The sequence below is a fragment of the Ammospiza nelsoni genome, chromosome 20 (genome assembly GCF_027579445.1).
Source record: "Ammospiza nelsoni isolate bAmmNel1 chromosome 20, bAmmNel1.pri, whole genome shotgun sequence".
NCBI lineage: Eukaryota > Metazoa > Chordata > Aves > Passeriformes > Passerellidae > Ammospiza > Ammospiza nelsoni.
The window spans coordinates 2,716,014-2,732,231 of record NC_080652.1 but is presented as its reverse complement, the minus strand read 5'-3'; the positions used below and the strand labels follow the sequence as shown (position 1 = coordinate 2,732,231).

At 47.2% G+C, this 16,218-nt stretch overlaps 1 protein-coding gene across 1 annotated transcript in view; it reads right to left on the bottom strand.

Annotated features, from left to right (window-relative positions):
* The window catches only part of LOC132082091 (voltage-dependent N-type calcium channel subunit alpha-1B-like), a 316,197-nt gene that overhangs the window by 291,809 nt on the left and 8,170 nt on the right, over positions 1-16,218 (bottom strand). Inside the window, exon 3 of the mRNA XM_059486140.1 lies at positions 13,262-13,401. Coding sequence (XP_059342123.1) covers positions 13,262-13,401 — 140 coding nt within the window. The remainder of the gene's footprint in view (positions 1-13,261; positions 13,402-16,218) is intronic.

Genomic DNA, 16,218 nt, shown 5'->3' with positions numbered 1-16,218 from the left:
GGGGCACTCATTAAATCCCACCCCAGAGAAGGGGCAGTGGACAGGGACCTCTCACTGGACAGGGACCTCTCTGTCCCACTCTATACAAGGTTCTGAGCAAGATTCACCTTTCCATGCACCTCTCCTGCAAGGACGTGCAGCTTCTCTCTGTCACCATGTTCTTTCCATGGCTAAGGATCCTCTTTCACAGCCCATGTTATAATCAGTTTAACAGCCCAGCAGCCACACACAGAAAGTTCTTTCTCTCCATCCTCTCATATCTCCAGGCCTTTTGTCACATGATAAGCTCATGGACACTCTGCAGTGTCAGCAGCACAGTGCCAGACACCTCTAAGGTGTCAGATCAGGCTCTGCAGTTGGATGAACAAGGCCTGGAGGATCCCCTGGTGCTGCCAGGTGGTTTTAACTGAGCAGTCCAACACCATCTCCACCAGGGTGAGGGAATTGCTCCCTCCTAACCCCCCTGGCAGTGGCTTTACACCACAGTTCAGGACACTGAGCCCTCATCCCTGAACAGGCTCAGCTTCTGCAGAGCTGACAACATCAAAGAGCAGGTTTGGTCCACACAGAAACCTGGGGAGATCAAGAGGAATAAATGGCTGCAGCACCAAGGACCCTGTTTTGCAAAGTCACTTTCCTTGATCCCATCCATATTTCAGCACAGCTCCAACTGAGCCCCATTAATGTAATTGATTCTTAATGGCATTCTCCAAGAAACCATGTGAAGATTTTAACAGGCTATTAGATGGAAATTAAGCCTCACCCAAACCTTCCTCCTGTGGAACAAAGGTTTCCAAAGATGCAGAGGGGCTATTCCATTCCTGCTAATGGACCAGAAGGTTGTTTTGAGGAAAAGGGACACTAATTCTGCATTTTCCAGCCCTCACAGAGGGACAACAGAGGTTTGTTGTTACAAGGAAAGAGTTTCTCATCCTTCCCACACAAGCCAGATCAGAGGGCAGCCTTAGAGGGATCAGAAGCAGAAGTGGTGTTTGATGAGCTGGAGGGCTGCCAGCTTTCAAAAAGGAAAAAATAAATACAAATTTTGTTTGCTTTTGTCCCCTGGGCACCTTCATGCCAAGCAGGCCTCAGCTGATTGCTCAGATGTGGCTTTGAAACCCAAAGAGCTGAACCTGGCCCAGGTCACAGCTGTGGCTTCAGCACTGCTGGAACCCTGGGGAGGCTTCTGCTGCAGGAAACCTTTACAGCCCTATCCTGCTGTGGAAAGAGGCACCAGGAAAACACTCCCAACTTCTCCCTGCCATTCATGAACCACAGTTTCTGAAAATCAACCCATGATTCCAGCATTTCAAAGCCAGGACATGGAGCAGTGACATTCCTTTCTCTCCATCCAAGGTGGAGCCCCTCGTTTTCACACAAGTTGGTGCCAACACTCGTGGACATTTCGACTCAGAGCACACCACCTCCCCCAGAGGTCCAACCCTGCCTGGGGCTGAGCTCTGGCAGACACCCACAGCTGCAGCTCTGTGTGTGCCACGCCGTGGATTTAACACATTCCCCGTGGAACACGAGCGCTGAGCTCCCTGCAAGAGTCTCCCACTCACTGTGACTGAGCAGCTACAAGAGTTCTAGCTGATGATTTCTAGAAGATGATGCTGTTACCATCTCTTTTACTTCTGATTCAAGTTCCCCACACTTCATTTCAACATTCTAAAGGCTTATTTTTACTTCTTTTGAGACATTTGAAACTCACTACTTTTCAGGGCTGACAGGCAGCCTCCTTCACCAGTACGTTACAGAGTCAGGAACCAGCACTGCCTTCATTTTTAAAGAGGTGGGAATGTGGAAACAAAGGGAAAAGAAACAGCCTAAAATCACTTATTAGCCAAAGACGTGAGAAGAAGAGAAAAACAGAACCCTCAAAATGCCGTCCACTGCCCAGTGTGCTCCAGAAGAGAACTAGAGCTGCATTATCCTGCCTCAGACACAGCATTAACTGCTTCCATGCTCTCCTCCTGTTCTTTCATGCTTCAAAATAAAACAAGAAATTGAATCATGCCATGCTTCCTTTGTGTTTTCACCCTTTGTGAAAAGCAGGGGTTACCATCATTTTGTATCTGTTATAACTGGCTTTAAAGTTGTAAACAGAGAGTGAAAAAAATTAAGTGTTTTTTAAAAACAGGCTTGGAGTGGCCCTGTCTGTACAACTGGTAACCAAGTCAAGCATTTCTAAATCCTCCTTTATTCTACCTATCCAATTTTAGTACTTTACTATTACAGAACAAGAAATTCAAAATTCAGGATTCATCCAACCAGTCCAGGAGGTAATTTGGGCCACAGAACTTCAGGAATCTGGAATGCTTCTGCCCAGGAAGTGGGTAAATCAGGCTGGGATTTGGCATCAGAAGACAAGAAAGGTAACATTTTTCATTTCAGCACATTTCTCATAGCAGAGATAAGCTGCAGAGATCTGTGATGAGGTTATTCATGTTATCAGCTAAATGGTTTTGAACAGATACAGCATCACTTACTTGGAGCACATGGACATGAACTTCTGAAAATAATGGGATTAAAAAGAAATGTGAGGAGTTTTCTGGAGTTCATTCCTCATCCTGCAGCCAGAGCAGCCAGGATCCAGCAATCCATGTCTTTATCAAGCTGAGACTTCACCTCATCTTCTCTCCAGGCCTATTTCTAATGACCCTCAGGAAAGGTCTGACCCACCTGCCAGCAGCCAGGAGTGCAGATCCCTTCCCAGTGTGGAAATAACTCCCTGCAACCTCCCAGAGCCTTTGGCTGCCACCCCTCTCCAGCGCTGGAGGCCAGAAAAGCAGCAGAGATTTGTCTTTGGCACTGGGAGGGAGGTTTGCTAATGCTCCTCCCCAGCAGGAGAGCTTTCATGCCTGACTGGTGGCAGCTGGACGAGCTCTCAGCTCTGACTGAAACCTCATTGAGGACAGGGCCACCCCCTGATCAGATAATTTCACCTGCCAGAAGCTTCTCCTGTGTTCCAGATCCTGCAAAGTCGGCAGGCCACGGCTGAGATCCTCCCCAAAGCAAGGTCAAGGGGATGTTCCACCATGGAAAGGGAGCAGTGACACCCCTGCAGCACCAGGTCTGAGCCTCCTGACCTCCCTCCTCACCCAAACCAAGACCCCTTTATCACAGTGATATCCACATTACCAGAAACCACCTGGGATTCATTTCAAATGAGTGCCAATTTTCAGCCCCAGATCTTTTCCCACAGCTGAGGCTCACGGGGTTGGAGGGCACACTCAGCTCTGGAGCATTGAAGTTTCTCTCTGAGCTGCAACAGGAAGATGTTTGATCTTTAAATCAGACATGAGGGGATGAAACAGCAGCACTGCTATTGATATTGTGTCGTGTCTAAACTGACAAATTCGTATTCCCAGGTCAGGCTGGAACAGGCTGGATCCTGCTCCCGAGCTGTGGCTCCACAGGATTCAGAAGAAATTACAAGATAAAGGAAAGGACAATTATGAAACAGCGTGTTCACATTTCCACCTAACTTATTCCAGGGAGCACCAGGAAAAGGCCTAATCATCCCCCTTCAAAAAAAAACCTTTTCCCTTCTTTCTGGTGGATCTGAAGATGATCTCAAGGCTACTTTGGTCTCCAGACCCAAACCAGCAAATGCTTGCGATGATTTCCATGAGTTAATTACATTTCCATTAGTGAAGAAGTTCTAAAACTTCATTTTCGTCACTGATGTTTTTTGAGTCCTACCAAAATAGACAGGGAAACATGATTTTGTCTCTGCTTTTCTTTATCTATCTCACCCTTATGAGACTTTGCTCTTAATTTTAACACTCTCAGCCTTTTTACTTCTCCTTAAATGGACATTTCTTCAACACTTTAATCATTTTCACAGCCTTCATCCTAAGCTTCCATGCCCAAACTTTATTTAAGGATGCTAGTTCAGGGTGTTTGAGAGGGGGAAACTGAGCCAAAAGGCTGAATGACTGAACTGCCTTCCTTTTTAAATTCTTTTTAATTAGAAAATAAGCTGAGAGCCCCAATTCAAGTTCTATTAAGTCCTTTTTGAACCAGAATCAAGCTACATCCAACCAAGTATTTCTGATTATCAGAGTTCTTCAGTACAGGAACATTTCATAGCTGAAAAAGTCTCAGTCTTCTCCAAGCAGCTCAATTTTGTCCTTCACTTCTGTATTTCTACATCATCCCATGGACCACCACATGCTCCTAAAGCCTCAGTCTGACTCTGGAGCCTTCCAGTTGTGCAGACGCCTACAGGGAATTTGTGTAATGAGGCAAAGGAGGGAAGTCAGCCTCAACCCCTCTTCAGAAACTTCCCTAAGGAACAACACTCTGCTCACAGATTCCTGGCTGAGAGCAGCCCTCTCCTCTTTGGGGAGCCCCAGCAACAATTTCTATTCCCAGGGAAGCCCAGCACTGCTCCAATCTCTACTCCTGATCCTTTCTTTGCTTAAATCTCACCCAGCCCAGCCTGAACTGACTTGAACTGAGCCAACAGCTAAACCCATTATTGTCTAAAATTGGGTTTAACTCAGGAGTGACCTGAACTTCTTGCTCCAGAGGGAGGCTTTTAAAATGCTGCAGCTGATCACGAGAATCACCTACACAAACACACCCAGCCCTGCAGCCAGCTCGGAAACCAAGACAACTTCAGCACTGACAGAACAAGAATATCCACCAGAAAAGCCTGACCTGTTTCCTGAATGCTCCACACTGACATCACTGAAAAAATGAGTTTATTGCATTTATCAATCCAAAACCCATGACAGGTGACTTTTCTGGCCACCAAAATATGGGGAGATGGAGAAGATGACAATTGTGTCAGACACGGATTCAGCTGATGCTGACCATGCCAGGAGGGAAAGGTTTCTCCTGTGTGTTGTTTAGGTGGCCTTTGTGAGGATCAGGGAGTTTTCCAAAGCCTCTAAGCTCACCCCACAGGTTTGGTTATTGGAATCATGATCCCAATACTGCAACATTTGGTGTGTGCCACAGGAGGCAGGACTTTCTCAGCCTGAGCTGCTGGGCTTGCCCAGGGTAGAAGAGGGACCTTCCCACAATCAGGAGTTCATCCAGAGGAGTCATCCTGCAGCCTGACCTCACTCATGGGGGATCCCTTCCTCTGTTTCAGACCCTTCAGCACAGAGAAGATGCAAGAGAGCTGAAGTTAAGCAAAAAAATCTTGTGGAATTGTGTGGAAAAGCATCTCCAGGTGCTGATCCTGGATGTGGCTTGGCCTGGAATTCACACATCCTCTGGCTCCAGCTTCCAGCATGGAAACCTGGCCCTGGCCAGATATCCTACACACCTCTTGGGTGGTTCAGCAAGAAAAGAATGAAAAATCAGTCTTCCAAATCCACGTTTTCTTGATGTTTTCAGGGAGCCCCAAGAAGGGAATGGTCTGAGAGCACCCAAAGCCTTTGGGGTGAGATGTGGATCCAAGCACACGTGTGCAGGCTCACTGTTGGCACTCAGGCTTAGATCACGACTAAAACCATGCAGGTTTTCCAAATCCTCACCCTTTTCCACAGCCACAGGCAGGTTCTTCTCCCCTGAGATGAGCAGGCACTTTGCCATCCAAAGCTGCTCCCTTGGAACTGGGACACAGCAGCAGAAGCACCATTTGAGAAGCAGGAGTCTGAGGTAACCTGCACCCTCCTCCTCCTCATCTAATTATGGGACAGCACTCAACACCACACACAGCACTTGGGTATTTTGGGCTTGGTGATTTTTTTGCTTGTTTGTTTTTAAACAAGGAAGCATTAAAAATAAGGAATTAAAGCCCTTTGGAGCTGCAGTTTGATTCGCTGGTTTGGGGTTGAATTCACAGTATCCACACCCAGCTCCAAGAGCAGCTACCAATGTTTTCCACCTCTAGGTGTCCACAGGACATGGTTGCCAGGGCGGGATCACATTAGGAGCAGATCCCCAGGTCCAGAGTCCTCTTCCCACCTGCAGGCTCCACAACTGCCTGTGCAGCTGCTTCCCTCACAAGAGACAATATTTCCCTGCCACCCACCTGCATTTGAAAGCCATAAAAAGCTAAAAATACTGTCTGGACTCTGGACTAATGATCCTGCCTGCCTTTGATAAAGCCCTGGCTGCCATGAGGAGCAACCCCTGCTTTCATTTGGGATGGTCACTTCCACTTGACAGCTGCCCAGCTTCAGAGAGAGGTAAACACCCATAAATATTGTCTGGCAGCCCCTCTCTGTGAGCACAAAGCTTCCAGGAAGCACAAACAGGCACAAAATGTGGAAATGGATACGAGATGGAAACCTGGATGGTTTTGTTTCCTCTTTCTTCAATAGAAAGGGGTTGTTTGCGCCTCAACTTCCAGGCTCCTTGTGCTGTTCCATCATTATCACTTCTCATCCCAGGTATTCAATACCTCACAATCCCTTTTAATAAAGTAAGAGAGCAGCACATCAATCTCATTATCTGTTTGCCCTTGAGAGGTTCTCTGACCTGAAACGTTTGGTTTGCCACCACCAGAGCAGAGCCAGAGCAGGATAATTTCTGCCTGGGAAGGGCTGTCCCCACCTGCAGCTCCTCTGAGGGGCTGGGACCATCTGCAGCCTTCCTCTAAGCACAGCCCAGAGTCCTCCTCTGCCCAGGAAAGTCTCCTGATTTAGCAGCCAGCCACACAATTACTCACCCACCCACTTCTCTCAACCTGCCTCCAGCCACCCCCACCAAAATCGATGCAGAAAAGCCACTACAAGCAACAGAAAAAGACACGAGCCCTAATTAACACAGCAAGAGGCTCAGCACGGCCTGGGGCCCCCTTTGCTCAGAGAAACAAGCCCAGAGAGAAAACATGCTCCAGTCCCAAGGAAGCTGCTGCCCACTGGGCAAAAAAGGAAATGGGGACATTTGCCAGATGGGTTTAGAGCCCTCAAACCCTTCTTCCCTGCCCAGTCTTCTCTGAAGGGAATGCCTCCTGCAGCTCCCCAAGAGCCCAGACAGCCAAGGGGAAGAGGATAGAACAATTTCTGTTTGACCTGAGACCTCACACACCCTCCTCCCTCCTAGTTACCTACTCTCTCTGCTTCAAAAATGAAAATTTCATGTATTGCCTTCCTCCCTTTCTGCCCTCACCCACCAGCCAGAGCACCAGGTAACACCTTACAGGTAAATTCCCTGCGTCTTGTCCACCTGTATCTGATTTAATTTCAGAAGGGGGCCTTGGCTCTTCTGAGCCAGCGAGTGTCCATCCATCACCGGAGCATAAAAGAAATTGAACACAAGGATCAGCTGCATTAAAATCCATAAAAGCTTTGCTCCTTTCATGACTCATGCATGGTGCTGACAGCACTTGCCCCGAGTCCATCACCACCCCAAGCAAACAGCTCCTTTTCCTTGTGACAGCCAACCAGGACTGAGTTTGCTCCCCCTCAAAGTCCCTTTTCCCAACTCCTGTTGTTGCCCTGCTTTGCTTTCCAGCACACAAGTGCCAAAATTTCCACATTGGGAAAGCAGAGAGAAATCTGCACTTCCCTGCTCCGACCCCTTCATTCCCCACATCTCCATTCCCAGAGCTGATAAACAAAGCATTGAGCAACCACCTAAAGCACCTAAAGGGGTGCTGCAGGGCAGCCAAGGGGGCTGATTTAATTTGAATTTCATTTTTCTAATTAGTTCTGCGGTTATTTGCAGGTGGAATATAGAATCAAAGGATCACAGAAAGGTTTGGGTTGGGAGGGACCTCAAAGCCCATCCAGTGCCACCCCTGCCATGGCAGGGACACCTCCACCGTCCCAGGGTGCTCCAACCCCATCTAGACTGGCCTTGGGATCCAGGGGCAGCCACAGCTTCTCTGGGCAACTTCTGACAAGGCCTGCTCACCATCACAGGAAAGGATTTTTTTCCTTAACATCTCATCTAAACCTCCCTTCTCTTTGAAGCCATTTCGTCTCATCACCCTTGTACACAAAGTACACCAGAGCCAGTCCCAGAGCTCAGATATCCTCATTTAAGGGCTTCTGAAGAACAGGAACATGCACATGGAGAGAAAGAAATGCTGGAGCCAAAGCTTCTATGAGTATTTGACAGCTTTAAGAATCCCAGCCCTCATCAAGGTGTTTCCTTCTCCAACACTTCCATGGTCACATCTCCCCCCACACCTTGTCTAGGAGGTACATCCACCTGACTGGAGCAGATCCAAGGTCCAAACCTGCTGCACAGCCCAGGCTGGGTGGTTCCTGTGCCTCCCACTCTGTCACTCATCCCTGCACCCAAGGCTGCTGCTCCTCAAACACAGCACCAGGAATAGCAGCTCCCACTGCCCACATAGCAGGATGATCCTGGTAACCAGCAACGCTCACATCGAGCATGAGCAGGCCTTTATGCTGTTACTAAATGAGTTGCCTTCCAAATTATTAGCAGCATCAGGAGCTGGGAGCACATTTCTCAGACAATCAAGATTATTCTGGCTTTTGTAATTTGTTCCAGACAGGCTGAGACATCCGTACCCGCGCAGAGACTTTGTGCACATCGCTTGGCAGCGCCAGGGCTGGCACACGCTGTCTCTGCCAGTCCCACCCAGAGATGCAGGCAGCTGATCCAACTGGCTCAAGAAGCCACCAGGACTCTTCGAGAGTGTTTAATCCAGGCTGATTGGAAGCCAAAAGAAATTAATTCTGCTCATAAAGGGCAGAGCACAATCCTGTCAAGCACTCCGTTATTTCATAGCGGCCTTTAGCCACTCTTGGTGTTGGACAAACACAATGTGGTTGTGGTCACTCCATGAGGATGTGGCAGAACTGGGGAAGGACCAGAGCAGCAGAAAAGGCCTGTGGTGCACAGAAAAGCCCTTATGTCAAGGGAGGCTGGGCAGCAACTGGGGAAAAGCTAGCATTTCATAAAATCATAGGCATGCAGAAAAAGGAATTCTTCTTCAAACCTTACTAGAAGGCACCAAGGGGAATCTCGGGTAGCTGGTGACGAAAAAGGGACAAGCAACTCCTTTATTGGGGTATGGAGTTAAACCCCACAGCCCATGATATGGGAAACCAGAAATATAAAAAAGCTCCAAAACAGAGTGGAGGGCAGACTCTAAAGCTCATTATCCATGATTTGGAAACCAGAAGTATAAACAAGCTCCAAAACACAACTGAGAGCAGACCCCTTGGACATCACAGTTTAAAAGCCCTTTTTTCCCCCTGAAAAACCCCTAGGCATCTGAATTGTGGTACTCAAAGATCAATATCATTCTGTCCATGCCTTGTTTCCCATTCTTTCCCTCAGCACACAGCCCTTGACGCCAGCTCCACACAAACCCAGGGGAAAATCTCTCATGAACTCCAGGAGGAAAAGGTCTGAACCCTCCATGCCCTGAATCAGAGCTCATGGCTCCAGCTGAGGGGACAGGACAAATTTGTTCCCAAAACAACTATGGATTTCTAAAATTTTCAATCCAAAACACATAGCAGCAACAGAATTAAAAGTTCCCTTTGCCTCCACTTTGGAAAAAGTGCATTAAGATCATCCAGTCCCAAGCCAACTGAGAAACTGCATTTTTGTGTGATTTAGAGCTGCTAATGGGTGATGTCACCACTGGAGCCAGTGCAATCCCACAGAAACGTGGAAATAAAATGTGCAGGAGCTATAAAATGTGTGTTTTTCTCCCCAACAGCAACAGGCCAATGCCAGCAGGAGCAGCTTTCATTGAGACTCGTCTACAACTGGTGGAGATCACAAGAAATCACTAAATAAATCACAGAGGCAACAATATCTTTCAAGGAGAGCAACCTGTTCTCTTCCCAGGCCTTTGTTAACAGCAGATCCACAGGTTTCCTTGGAAGCAAATGAGAAATAGGCACCACAGCATTGCTGGGAAAAGAAAGCGAGGGAGTGTTTTCTGGAACAACAAACCAAAGCCATTTTGGGCCACTATCTGTTAGACTCGAGTTTAGCTCAATAAGATATTGATCCTGGCTGTATGGAACACAGCCCTGATGTATTTCCTGATTAACAAGTTCTGCTGTCTGCTTTTGACAAACAAAATCTCCCTCATTGCAGGTAGATAAAAAATATATTTATCAATAATTCCAGGGTGCAGGCATTGAGTAACCAAAAGAAAAAAAATATATAAAAAGGGTTGGAAAAAGCAGGTGGGAAGGATTGCTGCATGATCACTGGAATATTTACACAAGGCTAAGTTCAATCAATGCAGAGCCTTCCCCCACAGCCTCCTCCAAAGCACACCCAGACTCTGGCTGGCCTTTTTCCTATGGAAACAGAGAGAATGAGAGCAGAGCTGCTCTTTGCTTTTCTGGTGCTTAGCTAAAAGCTGAAAATGAGATCAGGTTTTCTGGCATTCACCATTTACCTTAATAAAAACAAGCATTCAGAGGATTAGCAGGTACACAACTCTGTGGGGGGTATCATGGAACATTTTCATGATCTTTCATGCTTACACAGAAATAAAATTAAAAAAGAGGACTCAAAATCCCTCCATAATATTGAAGATCAATGTAAAACTGAGCCTGGGAGCTGAGCACTGCCTGGGAAACATGAAGTAACATTTTCAAGTAGAAATCTTGCACATATGGCAAAGGAAAGCTTTTGATAGAGTAGCAAAATGATATTTCAAAAACTGATGTCCTACCTATCTATATTTATAAGAACACATTAAGTACTGGCTTAGCACTGTCCTTTTTTATTATTCCCTAATAAATTACAGCTTGATCATTTTTTGAAACACAGAGATCCAAGTCTGCCTTCCATAGAAATGAGAAAGAAGGTCCCACTTGTCTCACCACCTTACATCCCCCCCCGGAGGGTTTGTCAGCAGGAAATTTCTCACTCATCAAGATGACTTTGAAATCTTGATGCAGAAACGGGGAGGATTTTGTCTCAAATAAACAGCCCTGCACATGTTTCCCCTCTCACCTGAGCTTGTGCAGGCAGTGGGCACATGAAAAGGTTTTGGCCACTGAAGGAAACCCAAGGAAGAGGAACTCCAGATTTCCAGCACAGCCCCATGGCAACACAGGAGTGAGCTGAGAACTTAATCATGATCTAGGCAGTACATAGCAAAACACACCAGGCTACAGAGAAAACACTAATTCAACCCCCTGTGTGAAGCTCAGAGCTTTCAGTGCTCCCTCCACCTGGACTAGAAATATTCAGGAAAGCATCAAACCCAGCATGAGTAACTCTGTTATTTTCAGTACTTTCCCCCTAACGCCAAAAATCGGGCACGAGCTCAAGTGCCTTGTTAAATGCAGCCCTCAAATTACAAGGATTAGAGGTCTGGATTTCCTCAGTGGAGATGACTCTTGGGCTCAAAGCTGATGAGCTGAGCCCTTGCCACCCCTGCACTGCTGCCTGGTGGGAAGCCCTTGTACGAGACAATTTCAGCAGGGCCCAGTTGGTGTCACCATTGGAAACAGCAACGGTGACGTTAACAGGATGGCACTTCAAAGGAACCCGCGGGGCTGCAGATGGCACCGGGGGTCCTTGTTCCAGCTGTCTCATCAAGCTGATATCCCCCAATTATTTTCCAGGATCAAACAGTGCTGCAAGAAGCAGCTCCCACAGCACCGGGGAGACGCCGCTTGTTCCAGGGGGATCCCGCGGTAGCTTCAGCTGCGACGCTTGGAACGTGTCAGTTGTAAAATAAAACCAACAAACTCTGGAGTCTTGTGTTTATGGAGAAAAAAAAAATAATAATAATAAAAGGAATTCAAGCCATGCCTAAACAATATGGCTGGGATTCAGCTCGTTCTGGGGGGATCCCGCGGCCGCTTCGGCTGCGGCGCTTGGAATGTGTCAGTTGTAAAATAAAACCAACAAGCTTTGGAGTCTTGTGTTTATGGAAGAAAAAAAAATAATAATAATAAAAAGAATTCAAGCCATGCCTAAACAATATGGCTGGGATTCAGAAAAGCTTTTCTGTGGAGCCTGGACTTTAAGTAGAGAATCGCTGGAGTCAGCTGAATTCCAGCATATAGTGGAATGCTTTGCTGTAGGATAAATTCAGCCAGTGCCAAAGTCCTTTCCAGAATCAGGGCCTTGATTTTATATTTTTTTAAACACAAACAATGATGTGGAGCTAACTAGGAATCAGAACAGAGCGTCAGTGAGAATAATTGCAGCATCTGTGCTAATTCTCTTTTCATCCTGGTACCCCCTGCTTCTAACTATGGAAATCTGATTCTCCTTGTGCCTCCACTGAAGTTTCTATTGATTAAATACCCAGCCCCAGCAGCAGGAGAATCAAGCCCTGAATATTTATTCTCTTCCTCTTAATACATCAAGAATTCCCTTTGGCCTCTCAAGTGCTGTATCACAGGGTGCCATGAATGCAAATGGAATTACAGTGATCATGTAGCTAATGAATACATTTGTATATGTATGCAAGCACTTCCCTACTCCACACCACCACCAGGAGCAGGGAATATCCACACACACGGGCAGGCAAGGTGTGAGAAAGGATGGATATGGGAAGCATATCAATAGCAGGAGCCAGGCTGCAGTTTCTGGGGAGAAATGAACTGAAATCCTTCCAAGATGAAGGCTGCAAGCTCAGGACCTCACGCAGACCTTTGGATCGTTTCCTCTGAAGCTTTAAAGCCCAATTTGTAGACTAGAAGTGTTCATGTTTATGTTTTCATTATCCAACAGCATCACCCTCTATTTATATAAATAGACAGAAACTGCTGCAATGCATAATGTAAAATATTGTCAGCATTTCCAAGGGAGAGATCAGTGATATCATCTCAAAGCAGGGTACAAAATGCACACGTAACCTTTTCACCTCCATCCTTAATAAGACATTTTGAATTCTTTTCAAACACCTTTGAATTCTTTTGAGAAAAGTTATTTTATAGGGGAATGAATTCATTCCTGCAGAAACTTGGCTGATTGCAGAGTTGTAAAAGCTTAAAACCAGGATGCATTTAATTTGTTAGCACTCTCCATGTTGACTTATAAAGTCATCCTGTAATGTCCAAAAATAAATTGACTTAAATCAGGTTCAAGTACCAGTGGCAATTAGAACCTGCAAAGTCACAGAAATGTCAGGAGGTGTCTACATCAGACACACACTGGAATATCTACAAAGAAATATCCTCAAAACCACTTTTGAGTTGGTTCAAACACTTGGCAAGTGACTCATTCAGCACAAGAGCCATTCTTTGGATTTGCTACAGCCAGAAATGCAGGATTTTGGTGCTATTCAACTCCAGTCAATCCCAGCCCAACCCAGAGCAAACAAACAACACAAATGAGGGTGAGAGCCCCCTTAAGCTCAGGGGGAGAGGAGGTCACCTACCCAGTGAGGACCACGACAAAATCCATCACATTCCAGCCGTTGCGCAGGTAAGAGCCTTTGTGAAAAACAAAGCCCAGAGCGATGATTTTGATACCAGCTTCAAAACAAAATATTCCAATAAAGTACGGCTCAGTGTCATCCTGGAAAAGAAGGGAAATGAAAGGAGTCAAGGAGATATCCACGTCCCTGCTGTGATAAGCAGTCCCCTAAACAGCTACAGGCAGCAACTTCACACCTTTTCCATTCTTTGAAAGAGCTGAAATTAAAGGTTTAAGTTTGTTGGGAGTAAGATCACAGAGGAATTTCATTATTGTTTCTCTGAAATGAATTTTCTTTACAAATTGGCAATCCTGTTGGCCTTCATCCTGATGGTTTCACGCCACATTTTCCACCTTCACGGAATGTTCTGGAGGGAATTTTGATGTGGAGATTTTGCTCTAAGAGTATATTGAAATTAGAGATGACAGGTTTCTGGAGTTATTGGCATGGAAAATGTTCCACAACTCATCCAGGAGCATGAAACAAGAGGGTGTCTTGGGGAGCAACAGTCAGCCACAGCAAGCCTGACTGCACTGACAGGAAATTATTTATTTATCATTTATTCCATCAGTTCGTTCTCTGCTCCTTCTCCTCCATTTTATCAATTTTCACAGCTGCAGCCTCATTTGTTTTCCTTTCACTGGGGATGTGGTTCAGGGAGAAATCCCCAACCCCTCCCATGAACAGCAGCAGCAGCAAGATTCGTGTCTGGGGTCCATGGTGCAGACTAACATTTCCTTTGGGATTGCAGATTCGTGTCCTTGCTCACTACACTGAAAATCAAGCTCAGTCTCTACAGTTTTACTAAACCTTTCATTCCATCTCTGCACCAGATCTCTCAGGATTAGACTTTATTGACTGGAGTTTCAACACAAATTCAGTGCCAAATGGAAGCATTCACATTGGGAAGGAAGATTAGGGCAAGAAACGAGAACAAAGCAAGATGTAAAAGCAATGGGCATCAATTTCAAGAACTTGTTCATCAGCTTTGGCACCAATAACCAATTTCCAAATGCGCCTTTGATCCTGGTTTGCAGTTGAATTCAGTGGAAGTAAAGCAGCCCTACCCAAATAAGAAGCAAGAGAAATTACAAATCTCTTTTCCAGTGGCTTTGGCATTTCTGACCACCAGAACCAAAGAGCTGAGCTGCTGTTTGAGGCGTAGTTGTTTGTATTTTGCAATTCTCCCAATGACAATAGGGGATTGTTTGTTCTCTGATGGAAAAAGAGTAGGAATGTCGAGGCTTGTGGTCCCAGAAGCAGGGAAGAAGGAGGTTTGACACAAGCACAGCAACTCCTGCCCAGCTCTGGCACAGACCCACACTTCAGGACAGCACTAGCTCCAGAAATTGAGATTTTCACCCCTGAAAGTTGGGCCTATTCAGTCTTGAGAGATGATGCTGAGAGGGACCCTCAGCCCTGGTTGTTCCTGTCTGTCCATCTGTCCCAGTCTGTCCCTGAGTGTCCCCCAGTCTGTCCCTGTGTGCAGGGGTCAGAGCAGGCCCAGGCTCTGCTCCAGGCCCAGCGATGGCCCCAGAGCCACGGGCAGGGCCTGAGCCCAGCAATTCCCCTGCCCAGGAGCCAGAACTGCTGCCCTGGGCAGTGCCAGCCCTGAGCAGAGCCTGGGAGGTTCTGGGCTCTCCCTGACCAGGAACATTCCAGAACCATCAGCCCTGTGCCCTGGGATGGCCCTGCTGGAGCAGGGAGGTGGCACCATGACCCCACTGTGGTCCCCTCCAGCCTGAACCCCCCTGGGATCTGGAATGTGGCAGCACAGCCCTCCCAGGGAGGCTTGGCTGGACGTGACCCAGCTCAGCAAGTGCAGCAGAGTGCTCCAATCTCTGAGGATGGCTCCAAGCTGCTGGAAAACACAACCCCTGGAGAGGCTTTCCATCAGCTGCTGTTCAAGTTCCGTTCCCCATGTCCCTACACGCCTCAGTGGGAAAAGCTCTTCCACCATTCCACCTTCCATCCCCTGTTACTTCTATTCCTCTGCACCTTTCTGACCTTACAGTCCCAGCAGCTCCACCTGCCCTGTCCCTGTGGTGAGGTGACATCACCTGCAGAGACACAGATGCTGCCTGGCCAGGCACCCAAACAGAGCAGGGGCCTGCTAAGGGGCACGGGGCCTCTGGCTGAAATGGAGAGCAGAAAATGAAAACCCAGCCCCAAACTGGCTTCCCCTCCAGCCAAGGAGGGCTCTGCACAAGCAGCAGTACCTCCAAGCCCTCTGTCCCTCACTGATGCTGCTCAGAGGACACAGGAACCACCCCTGCCCGACCTCCAGCTGCCCATCTCAGAGCTGTTTACCCACAGAAAATTAGGAACAAAGGCCATTCAGACCTTTTGTGACCTTCAAGAGAAATCCTACAATACATATCTTCTTCCAGCAGTGAGAGCTGGAGGCATCCCAGGGCTCCAACCCAGCACAGAAAAGAGGGAATAAGGGAGAAGGGGTCAGAAAGGGGCCAGAAATCATCCTGATTCCAGGAGAAGTTCCTTACAACTCCTCATGGACACAGGAGCCCTCTGACAGCCCAATTCACCTGTTCCTCAACAGCTTCAGGTAATGTCTGCACACAAAGGCCTCCCAGCCCATCCCAAATCCCCATCCCACCACTACTCGTGTGCCTCCAAAAATAGCTCCTCTAAGAGACACAAAAAAGCTACCTTTACCCACATCCACTCCTCCACATTACTCCCTCACTTCCTTGAAGCCTGGTATCTACTCCAGGCTCTGCTCAATCTAGGTCAGGTGCCTGGTGATTACAGCTCCCAGCTTTAAAGAGCCAGGCTCAGGTACTCCAGGGTTTGATGGGATGTGCTCTTCCCAAAGCTGGGGCTGCACAGAGTTCTTAGGAAGTGGGTCAGGAGTTTTTGTCAGCTTCTAGGGAAGCAGGAAGGCTCGCAGATGGATT